General features: G+C 34.4%; 1 protein-coding gene across 1 annotated transcript in view; it reads right to left on the reverse strand.

Moving 5' to 3' along the window:
- Positions 1–270: 270 nt before the first annotated feature.
- The window catches only part of PRKX (protein kinase cAMP-dependent X-linked catalytic subunit), a 58072-nt gene continuing 43775 nt past the window's right edge, over positions 271–14567 (reverse strand). The window contains exons 5-9 of the mRNA XM_066176780.1: positions 13311–13406; positions 9571–9628; positions 7434–7511; positions 4412–4560; positions 271–3993 (exon numbers count right to left, since the gene is read on the reverse strand). Coding sequence (XP_066032877.1) covers positions 4435–4560; positions 7434–7511; positions 9571–9628; positions 13311–13406 — 358 coding nt within the window. The 3' untranslated portion in view covers positions 271–3993; positions 4412–4434. The remainder of the gene's footprint in view (positions 3994–4411; positions 4561–7433; positions 7512–9570; positions 9629–13310; positions 13407–14567) is intronic.

The raw sequence follows: 14567 nt of genomic DNA on the forward strand, positions 1-14567 counted from the left end.
GTTTAATAAGTCCAAGTTAACTTGTTTGATTATTGGTGCACTTCCTGAAATGGTTTTGAAAATGTACTTTTTGGTGCTTCTTCAACATTATCTGTTCCAACATCTGTGTGTCTTGTTCTGAAAAGGCTTAAAATGTGATAAGAAGGAACAGTTGTTTTTCTACTCCTCTCGTCTCCCCTTCACCATTTTCTTGGATGAAGAACCCCAATCTCCTCCCGGCATAAATGGAAGCAAACTAGGTTTAAACATTTGAAAAGATATAAAGGTTTATTAAATGAATCCAGATTTGACAGCTATTACATTAAATTAAACAGCAATAAAGTTTTAATAGGGTTTCTGTACAGATCACAGTGATTTATCATTGTGCAATGAGGGCTGACTTTGTAAGTTTGAACAGTACTTACACGTGAGCTACAACAAGCAACCAGCAACACACAACATTAGCCCAAGTGAACCTCGCAAGTTGAGCAGTCCAAACTGATTATGTAGCACACAAATGCCTGCTGTCACTATCACTACTTACTACACAACAGAGTATTTATAAAGCAGTCAAGGTTTGCCATAGAAAAGTGCAAAACATGGGAAGTCTGTACACAGTACAGTACAAAAAGGAATCATGCTACAGTCATTGAAAGCTGAAAAATAATTCTATAGCATAGGAAGCACTGCATCACAACTCTTCTGAATGGCAAGCAGACGGGCTGAGGAACAGCCCTATCTTCATTGCTTTCAAAACTGTAAAATCCCTGTTTATCCATTTAAACATAGTTTAGTACCTATATTTGATCCATAACAATGACTCTTTACAGTGGAAGATCACATTAGTTAAAGCTCAGTAGCACACATATTCGTTGATCAAGCTAATTTACAGGAAAATCTACAGCATGTTCTTCATTGAAATCATGAAGCATTTATATCATTTGGTTACAAGGCAATTGAGTTTACAATTCATGTCTATCCCTTAAAACCTCAGATTGGGCAATTAAAAATATATATATATAAAACTCAAAAATAAAGGTTGTTTTTTAATGTTTAACATTCTTGTTCACTGATGTAGAATAGCAAAGGCCTATGGGCTCTCTTGCAAGACAAGTCCTTATGCAACAGTCTATATGCAAAAGTACACATTAACAGAAAGAATCAAAATAAAATGAACTTCAGAGAACACCCTACTTGAATAGGAACTAAAAAAAAACTTCTAGTCTTTTAAAAAAATCCATAAATCCAGAATTCCTAGTGCAGTGTTTACCTGCATGAGCACTCAGAACTACATTAATGGGCCATGAAGTCCCAGTAAAGACTTAAAGTAGACTCACTTGTGCAAATAAATAAAACAGCCAGGTAATAACACCTCATTAGGTCCAGGACTGTAGAGAAAATAACTGATCACTTAAAATAATGCTTAAAAAATGTTTTGGTTTTATTTTTTAATTCAGTATTTTAATTTAAAAAAAATTGAAAGCAGTTTTGTACTAGAAAGCATGCTGACGAGGTCAGTAGTTTATGTGTATGTACACATGGCTCAGAAATAATGTAAAGTCAACGGATTATCATTATTAATAACATTGTATTCACTTCCTTAGTCTCCATCATAATGAGTGTCAGTGCATCCACTGCCAGCAATGGGTGAGATTCATAAAACGAAAATCCACTATCTCCTGTTGTTCAGGCATTCAAAACTTCTAACCACCACCGTGGCAAATTACTCAAATTCAACTTCATTTCCTCAGATTTGAAGACTTAAACATAGAGCAGCTTTGAAATTTGAAGAAAAATCCTATATTTAGCACACTTTCTTGTTGCAGTATGTAAATTTTCAAATAAGAAACTGATGTTGTAGTATTCAGAGTCCACAGAATACTGCAAGCTTGCACATTAAGAAAACTCCCAAACTGTTTGCTCCCCCTTACTCAAAGTAAGTTGTGTTTTATGTGTTTCAGTTTTTCCAATTGATTTAGATTAACGAATTCCACAGATACAAATATAGTGGGGCAGATTCACTTTTCCAAGAGAATAAGGTACTTACACAACGTTAAAACTGTAATTTCCTATGGATTGTCCTGTATTTCACTGTACATTCCTACACGATATTTACTGAGTGGCAGCTGGGGCCATTAAATTGCATAACATCAAGACAGCTTTGTGATACTCCAGAATTATCATTTTGAAATATCCTGATTTTGTTACACATCAAGCATTTTTGCCAAGAGTTATACAATCTATTTAAATAAGACTTGCTTTATGAAGAAATAATCTAATACCCTGGAAGTTACAGGTTCTTGATAACACTTCTGTACTGTTTAAACAAAAAAAATTGAGATCACTTTTCCACAAAGAGACTCCAGTAACAGATCTACCATAAAATCATAAATATGGTAGTTTCAGTAGCAATTAATAAAATGCCTACTTTGTAGGCACTCAGGATTTAGTTTAGAGAAACAAATCTTCGGCCTACATTTGTTATTGCTTTCAGATCAAAAATGTGGAGAGTAGTTTTTGAGAAAAACTGTCTGTGTGATGTAATTAAACAGTATGTAGAACCATAAGTCATAGTAGTAAAACTCCAGAAAGCTGATCTCGGAGAGAAAAGAAAATTTCGTCTGATTACGATAATTTCATTGGAAGTTATCTAAACCCACAACATCCTAAAGAATGTAACTGTTTTCTGTAATTGAAGTACTACAAAATCCTTATATTAACACAAGTATCACAATATGTAACATGAAAAAAACCCTAAAAAAAAGATTTTGGCTAGTATTCAATTTACCTTCATGTTTCTGTGCATTCATATGTATAGATACATACATGTGCACATACTGATATTCAGTGCTACTTAAAATTAAGCAGTATTGCAAATACTTCCAAAAACAGTGTGCTCAAGCTGCTAGAAAGATGTTAGCACAGGGTAAAAAAAGAGACTGCATCTAAAGTTTGAACTCTGTGCATATGAAATTGCTGGCAGCAGGGACTAGGACATTTTCAAAAAAAGAGGAGTAGAAAAAGAAGGCTGTACTATATATTCAGTCTTCCCTCTGATATTCTGAAGTGTTCAGCATTCAACAACAACTATTTCACTAATGAAAAAGGTCTGTTATGGCTCATGCTTTCCATTTGGAGAAGACAACGAGTTTGTGAGGGAACAACTCCTGTCAGTGTCAGTCAAAGCCCCTTCATCAGGATGGACTGACTTGCAAATTTACAGTGAGTTTTCATGTGAGGAGTCTGATCTCAAATAGTGTATAATCACTCAAAATTCTGGTTTCCAAAGAGACATAATTGTAACAGAAGTTCATAAATTAGCCATTAAGATGCATCTTAAACAAAAACATGCCCTTGTCTTTCTGCTTTCAAGTACCATGGTTGCAAGTGTGAGGCATTGGAAATTTTAGGTACAAATCTTTTTTAAAACGTAATTATTTTTGCTTTTTACAAAGAATTATAAAATGTATATAAGATGATGAAAAACTCATTTATCCTTTTTTAAGACTTTTATTCCTAAAGAACTTCTTGAAAAACATTATTTGAAAAATAAAAATCATAGACTCTGCAAAGTACAAAAATTTACATCTTTGCACAATTCCTGTGCTTTAGTTGTACTGTATTCATTATATACATATATACTAATTTGTGCTTTTAATTACACAAGTTTAGTATAAACTTATAAAATTAAGTCTATGAGTTAACTATGCAAAAAGGATCTGGGAATAGCAGGAAACTTAATTCAACCATAAGTTAAAAAAAATAATCCTAAAAATATCATTTTAGTTAGTCTACTTCAAAGCAGACTATCATTATTACAATTTACTAAATTAAAGTCAAATGTTTACAGCAAAAAATTATTCCTGCCCACCTCCATCTTTTTTGATATTTATTATATACTAATACACATATCTGAATGCAGTATCATTCTTAGCCACAAAGAAAATCTTCCTTTACATCTGAACTCCATCGTTCTTCAGACTTGCTCTTAGCACTTCAACTTCCTTCCAGTTTCTAAGACAAAAAAAAAAAAGAACACAAAACTCAAGGTGGACTATTTGAACTCAGTAACAAGTATCAACCTATCACATTTATAAGAGAGAATATCCAGGGTACAGAAATAATCTGACAATCTTACTCCTCTAGAGTCTGCATTCTTAGTAGTAAAACCTTACAGTTTAATCTATCACACTTCCTTATCTGTCAAATCAATCTAGGTATTTCTTTTTAACACACTCTTTTAAGAAATTTAAGGACAGAAGGACTTAAATATCTGTATGCAAATAAACCTTCATCACCGTTGAAAATCAAATCCTATGAGGTGATTTTTGTCACTTCAACCCATTATGAATCAGAAAATGTAATTTCTGCATATGGTTCTCACTCAAAGATCTGCAATGTTTTCAAGGGCACTCTTGACATTTGGACATACCTTGTCCAGTGTAGATGTTATACTCAGAAGTTCTTGAAAATTTCTAGATCTTTCGGAGGTACCGGTGGTGTCTTGTTCCAGTCATCTTCAGGATAAGCTTCAAAATTGGAAGTATCCCCATCATTGGATACTTTGGGCACTATGGGAGGCTAGTCAAAAGAAGCACAACAAAAATGTAAGTGGTTTCCTCAATGAGTTCCTCTCCATCATTCTATTCTGTAAAAGATCTATTGAACAAATAAAGATTTACAGTTCACCTTACCCTAATAATGAATGGCATGAGAGAGAGAAGCTTGCAGCAATACATACTCATTCCCACACTTAGTCAATTTTACACTTAAATTATGTGGTTAAAAGACACTTAGATTAATTAATAATTAATACATTCAATACAGATACCTGTTTTATTGAGCACTAGCTTCTTTTCAACTAAGAATCTTCATAGCAGCATGGGAAACTGCTACCATATTGAAGGAAAAAACCTCCTCTTCACTGCTTTCAAATAGATTGATTGCTTTTAAAGAGGTTGAAATTACTAACTTCCGTCTACCAACTGTGGTTTTCCTAACCTAGCAATAAATTCAAGCAGGTAAAGAAATTGCTTCACCATAATTCATTTCAAAAGGATGGCTATAAAAGCAGCTGAATTCAAATGGGTTGTTTTTATGAAACTTGAAGGTGCCAAGAGAAGTATCAGTTTTTTATCTGTTTTCACAGAGGATCCTTTCAGTTTCTAGTATTGCTCATCAGCTTCACAGTACCTGTAGTTTTAACTTGTCTTAAATCTAACATTGAGAATCCTCTGCCCGTCTGGCCACAGACTATGAGATAAAGATCCTTTCAGGAACATTTCATTAATTGCAGGTGTTAATGAAGGGCAAACTACTTTTCCTCTCTCAAGGGACATTCATCGCTCTGTCCTCTACTCAGCACCTGAGAGCTTAACTATCATGCTGAGTCCAACAGAACACTTTTGAGTGAGAAAACCTTATGGACAATCACTGAACTGGCTCAAAATCATAGCACAGACAGAACTATACAGTATAGCAAAATGTTCTTCTGCATATCCTCAAAAAGATATAAAAGTCTGGCTTCCACTAGCCTATGAGATCTTATCTTTTGGGCTTCTCAAAATGATATCATCAGTAGGTTTTCAATGGGAAAGAGGGGTCCCTGTAAGATAGTACTTGTAACCTTCAGCCAAAAGCAGAGTCCTAATTTTATGTCTGGCAGTCACGGTAATACTGCCCAGCTGCTGAGGAAAATGTGCAGAATCTGCTCTGCCCTGGAAAACTGTCTGCTCTACTGTGGGCAGTCCCTGGTACCCCTCCTCCCTGAAAGCATTTTGGTAGAAAAAATCAGTTTTGTGAAGTGACACACAGAAAGAAAATACAAAGGAAAAGAGAGAAAGGATGATTAATGAAACGATTTTCTCTCTTTCAGCCATTGTTATTGTTTGTATGATACTGATACTTAAGACCTTATTAGGACCATGAATCAATGCCTCATACATGAGACAAATTCACACTTTTTACAGGGAAAATGGAGCATTGTGTGCATTATTTCATATTTTCAATCTCTTCATCAATATGAAATTATAAAAACAAATTCTGAAGAATATAGCTGCCTCTAGAAATAACCAAGTAAAATTCTGATCATTTCACATCCCTACTTTTAAGTTAAATTAAGAACTATCTCATCTTTTAAGAGCTTAATGGAACCACCACAAAGACTAAGAAACAAGTTTTGTATTCATAATAATCTGAATGCTATGGTGACTCTTTTTTGATTATTTTTTTTAATAAAAATGCCACAAAAAAATGTTTGGACCTGAGACATTTGACTGTACATCTAACAATCATTTTTAATACCCTTTGTTTTTTATTGCTTTGGTTGTTATAAACTTCAGAGTTTATATGCTTATAAAACAGGCTATCATCCAGTTTGTGTTCTTTGCAGGTTCCAGTAAACACAATTTGTAGGTCATACCGACAAAAATTTGACTTCATTACAATGCTTATACATAAAACATTAACTGGGTGCAGTAATGATTAAAAATAAAACAAACCCACACATTTATAACACTGTAAACTTATTTTTCCTGAAGAGAAAAGTCCCCTACTGCTTTGTATTAGATATTGTTTACAAGAATACATCAAGAACATTTTATTATTGTCTTTTTTTTTTTTTTTTGCAAGAACTCAAGGTATCTACCTGAAATTTAAGTGTAAAAAACTAATGCAAAGAAAAGAAAAACAAATGTTTAATTGGTACTTGACTGACTGCAAGTAAGTCAAGAGGTAACCCAACCTCTCCTAGAGAAAATCACTCGTGTAAGGAATTGTAAAAGTTAGAAAGTTCTGAGGAAGGAAAGAAATAAGGCAGTTTTACTTCCAAAGGACTTAAAAAGCATTTTGCAGTAATGATAGCTTTTGCAAACATCTGCCATCATACAATACTAAAATTCAGTGCAATTAAAAAGTATGTTGGAATTACATTCATAAATGCTTCTCTTTCACCTTCCCTATTCCTCCTATTTCCATGTGCTTTACTTTTCATTAAAATATTTACCTGAATTGAACTTGGCACAAAAATTTAAAGCCCAGAGTAAAACATTTCCATATATGTAAGGACAAGGGAAAAAAGAAAAAAAAAAACCAAACTAACAAATTATCAATCCCCTCCACCTCCCCAAATAAAAAAACCACTTACAACAAGTAATCACTTACAAAACTCTAAACCTGAAAACTAAATTTTGTATTAACTAATCAGCTTCAGTAAATTAAAGCAGGGATTTTTTTTAGACAGTTTGTATATAAACAAAAATGCAAGTAGACATTCATACAATTAACTCTGCATTGCAAGAAGGCACATATGCATTTAATTACTAAGTGTGCATATAGATATGTGGTTATACACACACAAACACACAGATGCAACAGCCAACAAACCTTCAACAGATCAGCTTAAATGAACAATGATTTCTCCTTGTGATGTCCTATACAGTATTTGCAGAATGTACCTTTAGTCTCCTTTGAGGTACAGCATCCCAGTCTATAGACCTGAACCATCGATGTCTCTTCACATCATCTGCTCCATTCTTTAGGGAAAGAAATCAAAATAACTATTTTTTAAGCTACATGTATGCCAAACCATGAATTTCATTCCAAGGACTGGGATATCAAAGCAGACTAACAGTCTAGCCTTTTTTTCTTGTTTTCAGGTGATAATCATTAAAAGATTCTAAAAGGATAAATTCATAGTGTTAACTCCATAGCAGGTCCTGAGTTCCAGCAATAAAACACAAGCATTTTCGATTTGGGTTTTGTTTGGGCTTTTTTCAGCATTCTTCTGACACAATGGAGAACAAGAAAAGGCTTTAAAGTATCCACAAAACCATTCACTACAGTCCTGTTTACTTTTGTTTTCTCTAACATTTTAGAGAATGCCTTTTATTCATATATACTTTCTAATTCTTGCACTAAAAAAAACAAATGAGGTTGATGGTGTTTTAAATGAAACTAATGTCTAGGAAGCACATAACTTTTTCAAACATTACACATATCTAATGCTAACATGGGGTTGTCAGTACTGTTATGGAAGTAAATATATTACAACATTTGTTTTCATTTTAGATACACAGTTAAAGGTGTATTTGCCTTGCAATGATTATTCTCTCTGGGGTGCCTGCTTTGTTTATGTACATAAGAAACAAAAATGTCTCTTTTTTTCATGATTAAGCTTGTTTCAAGCACAGACTTGTTCTCAAGGCATTAAGCACCAGGAAAAAACAGTTGGTTCTGTCTCAGGCCTGATCACAGCACAGCACTCAAGATTATACCACGTACAGCTCCACAAAATGAAGCATTATCACACATTTAGGTTTTTTCAGATTAATGTGGACAGGGATTATCCACATTCATATCCAATGAGGCATCAAGGAGAACAGTATCATCTAGCTCCCTCAAAAGCAATGACTGAATGCTTCACAAGAAAATGTTCAGTGGGATTTACATCTTTTTAAACCAATTATGATCATGGAAAAAGATCAGACACAATTCTGACCTAGTGCTCCCACCCCAAAATCTGCTCTTAGTTAGAACTATTTTTGATTTAAGCATTTTAGGAAATTGTGGGGAAAACCCCAAAAACAAACCTAAGCAACCACAGACTAAAAAAGTCCCCCAAAACAACACAAAACCCAGCCAAACACATTTACCAAAGCCCATGTTTGAATAAGTCAAGATTTGCTTTTGTTCTTGTTTTTCTTCAAAACTGTCCAAAGATATAAAAGTTTTCACTGGTAAATGAGTTTAAAAATTTTCAGTGTAAGAAATCCTCATGAAAAACACAACAAGGGATTCTGAAGGATAAGAAAAACATTCTTACCAGTCTAAGTTTGTGCCATAAAAGGCTCCAAAAGAAAACACCGGGCAGCTGGTTAAAGCATTTATACTTATATCCCTGCATAACTGTGTACCTTTTACCTTCTTCACCTATGTTTACCATTCAATGTGCTTTGGGCCAAAAAGCAAACCTCTAACATACCTTGCCCAGAGAAATAAAAATTTTAGATGTCTCTAAAGAAATGAAAGATTATACAAGCTAATTTCAGTACCTATGGTCTTCATAAATTTGTTCAGATTAGGGTAAATAGGTCTTCCTGGTGGAAGAGTATTTGACTGTGCTTAATCAGCCCCACCAACACAATGACCTGGTATCATAGTGCTACAACAATCCTTATACTCCTAAAAATAATTTTTAAACATCAAATTTGATTAGTGCTCCTTTGGGGATTAACATCTCCACAAAAAAAGAACCAAATGAGCTGGCACCCTGTACTACAGGACTTAATACCATCTTTCTGGTCTAATCTAGGTTTTCACATTATTAAATAGGGTGGTGGTGGGGGTGGTGGTGAGAAGAGAGGGAAACCATCATGAAGAGTAGCATTAATCCAAACAGGAGAATGATTTTACGAAAAACAGAAATACAGAGGTTAAACTTTGCATTTTGGCTTGCATAACCTAAGTGATATATGGGAAAATGTATCTGTTTCATGCTTATAAAAGCAGAAACTCTGTGAAGAGCTGGTCTATATCTTTCCTACAGAATTCTTTCAACATTGTGCTGTGTTACACTAAAGATTTTACACTGACCTTCATGTTTCCTAGTCGTCTTGTTCTGTCAACCACAAGCAGCTTCTTAATAAGGTCTCTGAAGTAAAGAAAACATGTTCTCTGTTAAACAGAAGTAATTTATATTTGACTGTCCAGTGTTACAGAATATAGACATGCTTCCCTTTGACCCATTCATTTCCTCATATTTTAGGATGTTTAAGAGTAAACAATAAAAAAGAATCTAACAGAATTCTTGCAGGTTTCTTTTAGATTTTTCCAAGAAACAAAGGAAAAAAATTCTCTCTCTCTCTCTCTCTCCTCCCCTGCCCCTTGCCAAGTAGCACCATTTCGTTCTTTGTATTTTTGTATTTTGCTGGGCATTCCAAATCTCAAAATGGATCTCCAATCTGTTGGTCAGAATTCAACACTAATATATATCAAAAAAGCAGATAAAGTTGTATCCTCATCTTTATGCCAAATATCCAGGGAAATCATGGAAGAGCTAGTCACCTGCTTAAAACTAGTAACATCTATAACTTCATTGAAAACAAGAAGCCACACCGAAATACTGGTTCATTGAACAGTTCTACATAAAGCTAAATCAACATTTTAAAAGATTAAAAGAAGTTTAGAGACATAAAACTCTTCAATTTTAATAGCAAAGTACTTCAAATATTAAGCCCCAAACAACTCTGACATAAACAAAAAGTATCAGAATTTATGGAATTAGCTTAATTACTTACAAGTTGAAAGAAAAATATGGCTTCATATTTCTATAAGCAGTTACATTTTATCTGAAAGATTATTTTGCTACTTGATTTTAGAAAAATGGCATTCTGGACTAATTGCATGAATTACGAATGACAAGATAGAACAAAAGTTTAACCATGCTTATAATCTCCTGATTATATCTAATCTACTATATTAGACTCCTAATTATATTCCTCATTATACTCTTTATTCCTCCTTATTATACTCCTGATTACAAGTAGTCTCTACTATAAGTAGTCCTGAGAGATGACATACCGCATGAAATGCTGGAGATTAAAGAGTTTGCCTAGTTCCAATTTTTAACAGTATGAAAGGCTAAAAAAAAGTCAACAGTTTTCTTTACAGCAAACAACACAAAAATAACAATGATACACCTGCCTCTCTTCATCCCTACCTTCAATGTCTACTATCCCTCCCAAAAATAGCATTGTGTCACCTATCCTTGAAATCACAAAAGTGTGTGCAGAAAGAACACATGAACTGAATTTGCTAGACTATTGAAAAAAGTGTTGCATTTGGCAGGAATAAAATTATGAAATTCAACTTAAATGAAAAATTAAATTAAATTATAGGAATAAAAAAGTCCATGTAGAAAGCAATTTTTGAAACTCTCATGATTATTTCAGACAATCAATATTTGAATTAGATAAAATCATGTGACCAACTCCTTTTACAGTCACCTTTGCAGAAATACTCCTTTCCATTTCACAATGAAAACCATTCCTTATGGAAGAGGTGACAAGGATGACTATAAGCACACTTAAAACAAAAGTAGGACTGAAAAGAAATCCAGAAACCCATAAGAGATTCACAGTTTGTGGCCAAAGACACTTCCCTATTCCAATAAAACCAGACAACATTTCATGGATCATTCTTGGCTTGCTGCAAAAAATTCATCACAGAACAGTTAAGGGATGAGCTTACTTGGTGACATAGTGTTGTCACCAAAGATGATGCTGCATTGGACTGGTGAAATATCCATTGAATTGAAACAAATAATAGATCTCTTAGTTGTTCTTTATTACATTGGTTCTAAAACACAAATTTAAAATGATGTTAAAATTAATTCAATGGATATGCTGGTCTATGTATTTGGAGAATCAAATTCTACATGAAGGTCTCTCCAGACCAATCATCAGTAATATGCTGTAACAGTGATATTTCGTTTAGAGTTTTCCTAAACTGGCTTTGCAAAGAAAAGTTTAAAAAAGCGGTAAGAAAGAGGAAAAGCAGAAGTGGTACAAATTTAGAAAGGGTGATAGGTGAGTAAAAAATGTCAGTTCTCAGAGTTCAGAAAGGGACGTAGGTTTGCTGCCTCAGAACGGAGAATTAAAACACTGTATAACCCTAGTACTTCAGACACAGCCTGGATGTGACAGGACCCAAGACAGCCTTCTTTCTGGCTGGAATACTGACTTATTGGAAGAAGACAGGGAAAACAGATGAGTCAGAAGGTAAGAAGCAGACTGCCTTCACTGGACAAAATAATCTTGGCACTTGCTTTAAGCTAATATTGCAGAGATGGTCAAAGACTATCCAGTTCTGCATATTGTGGTTTAAAAGAAGGAAGAGGGGCTGACATCCAAGACACTGTGCTCACAACTCAACTGCAGAAAGCAAGTGAAGCCGCAGAATTAGCGTGGCCAGCAGGACACAGCAGTGACTGTCCCCCTCTAGTGGCCAGTGGTGAGGCCACACCCAGTGCTCCCGTCTCCAGTTCTGGCGTCTCAGGTCAAGAGAGACACGGAGATGCTGGACTGTGTTGAGATAAGGGCAATGGAGCTGGTGAAGGGTCTGGGGGTAAGTCCTACAAGGAGTGGCTGAGGGAGCTGGGATTATTTAGACTGGATAAAAGGAGGCTCAGGGGTGACCTTATCAGTCTCTCTAACTGCTTTCACTATATTGGATGGGTTGTTAGTGATGATAACCTAATCTGAGGTGCTCCACCTTCTGATCACAGTATTATAGTTCAGTGAATACTACAGAATACTACAAGAGATAATCAGTTTTCTTTCCAGGAACAGTTGGATTAGGAAGACCAGACAATGGACTACACTAAACTGGAAACAGTATGGAGCTACTAAGACAAAACTGTTACAAAGAGACAAAAATACGAGACACTAACTAGTCAGCCTAAGAGGATGAAGACGTGCTTCAATCAGCACACCTGATGATTCAGTGTAAGCTTAAATCTTTCTCAAATGATTAGTTTTGTTTTAAATTGTTCACCCAGTACTGACAGTTAGCAAGTGCCTCTCTAAGATCACTATCAAAACATAATGAATGATTAACATAGGAATAACTTCCTGTCTTCACTCCCTCACTCATTCACTCAGTTATCTCTGGTTCTTAGGAGAAACTTCATGTTTATAATTGCATTTCCTCTGTTTTAATGTTTACTAAAAATTATTTCAGTTATGGAATTTTTAAATAGGGGAAAAAAACTTTTTAAACCTGCAATATACCTTTAACATTTGCTAAATACTGAGACTTAACCCCACATTATATGAGTATGTAATACTGCATATTGAACTGGGCCCCTGCTATCATAAATGTAAGCTGATTTTACACCAGAACTTCTGAAGGACCAGAGTTCTTTCAAGTAATTATCCTGAGAGTGATTTAAGTGGTGTGTATCGATACATAGAAAAGTTTAGTGTTTTCTTCCTGCTCTCCTAATTTTTACTCAGATTATCTCCTTATATTTCTTCACTTGATTTTCTTACAGTACAAGCCAATGGAGTTTGCACAAGGTCGAAAAGCATTTAATATCCCATAATACACAGAAAAATGGGTCAGATAATATCTTACAACTGTATCACCACCTCGAAATCTACCAACTATATAAGTTTATTTGGACTGAAAGTGTAAATATAATATAAAATGTTTTCCAACACGATGTTTCAGAAAATCAGAATCTGAAATCAGGTCTTCTAAAAAGATTTTTTAGAAACAGTGCTGAGGAGGTATTTAAAATAGAAAAACAGTGTTGGTAGTCATGGACTTACTTTACATATAAATCCAAATGCCTCGGGAAATCTATTTTGCCAGCAAGAATCTTCTGATATATACCAAATGGATTGTCATCAAAAAATGGAGGAAACCTGTTTTAATACAGACAATTTTTAGATGTTAGAAAAAGAAATTCTGAAAATCTTATAAGCAGTATTATGTTATAGCACTTCTCCTCAGAAATAATTGATTTTATTGTTCTTTTTGTAGGACACTACCAATCAAATAGCATCTTGAAGAATAATTTAAGACTGCCATTGTTAAACAAAAAAACATTTTTGTACACAACACACCAAATGCAGAACTAACTAAAATTTAAACATAACAATAGAATAGAAAAATATAAAATTTTTACATGGTTGCAGTAAAAATATATTTATGAAATGAATTTTCAGTGTTAAAAGTTAAGAATGCTTTGTCTTTATCTCTAAAGCCCAGGGATATACTCTCCAAAAGAGCATTACCATTTTTGATCTTGTCCTGTAACTGCAGGCACACCCTTATTTTTACCAATTTCTGTCTAAAGTGTTAAAGGACCTTCACATGAATACATTATCCAGTTCAGTTATTTGTCGTACTTCTTGAATTCAAGTGTATGTTTTGCTAGATAAGGTTTTTGAAACAGTCAGACTTCTCACAACTCTCCAAGTGCAGCTGCCTTTCTGTGTGGGACAGATAAAGTTTTCATTTCATGATCATCCCCATGATGAATAGTAAATTAACTCGTAATTAAAATTCTACATCTATTTTTTCTATGAAGTTCTTTTTGAAGTTATGAGCAAACAGAAAGACTACTTCTTTTTGCACAGATACAGTAAGAACTGTGTTTTCTGCTGTGCTTCCTTTCCTAGGAAGTAAAGGAAGCACAGCAGAGGTACATCCCCGATTGCTGCAAGAGTTGCATCAGTATAGCCAGTACAGGCAGCTGAGCCTGAGTGCCAACAGCTTTCTGAGCGTCAGTCATGTTCTTAGAAGTTACCACAGGAAATCTAAGGGAATGGAATAACTCAGTCAATAATCTCAGTCCTGCTTTACCCTCTGTAACATGACCAAAGCAACCTCTGCCTCAAAATCCCTACAGAATTAAAAAAACCATTGTTTTGAGTGTTGACCATTTTAATAACATCCAACCACTATTACAGTTTAATTAAAATATTTTCACATCTCCCTAACATTCTATAGTTACTTTCTCAGAGAACTTAAACTGTGCATGTACACGCACAAATACAGTGCTTATGGCTTTGGGAATCACT

This window comes from Chamaea fasciata, unplaced genomic scaffold, assembly GCF_029207755.1.
Source record: "Chamaea fasciata isolate MVZ Bird 193981 ecotype frontalis unplaced genomic scaffold, bChaFas1.0.hap1 SCAF_2, whole genome shotgun sequence".
Taxonomy (NCBI): domain Eukaryota; kingdom Metazoa; phylum Chordata; class Aves; order Passeriformes; family Sylviidae; genus Chamaea; species Chamaea fasciata.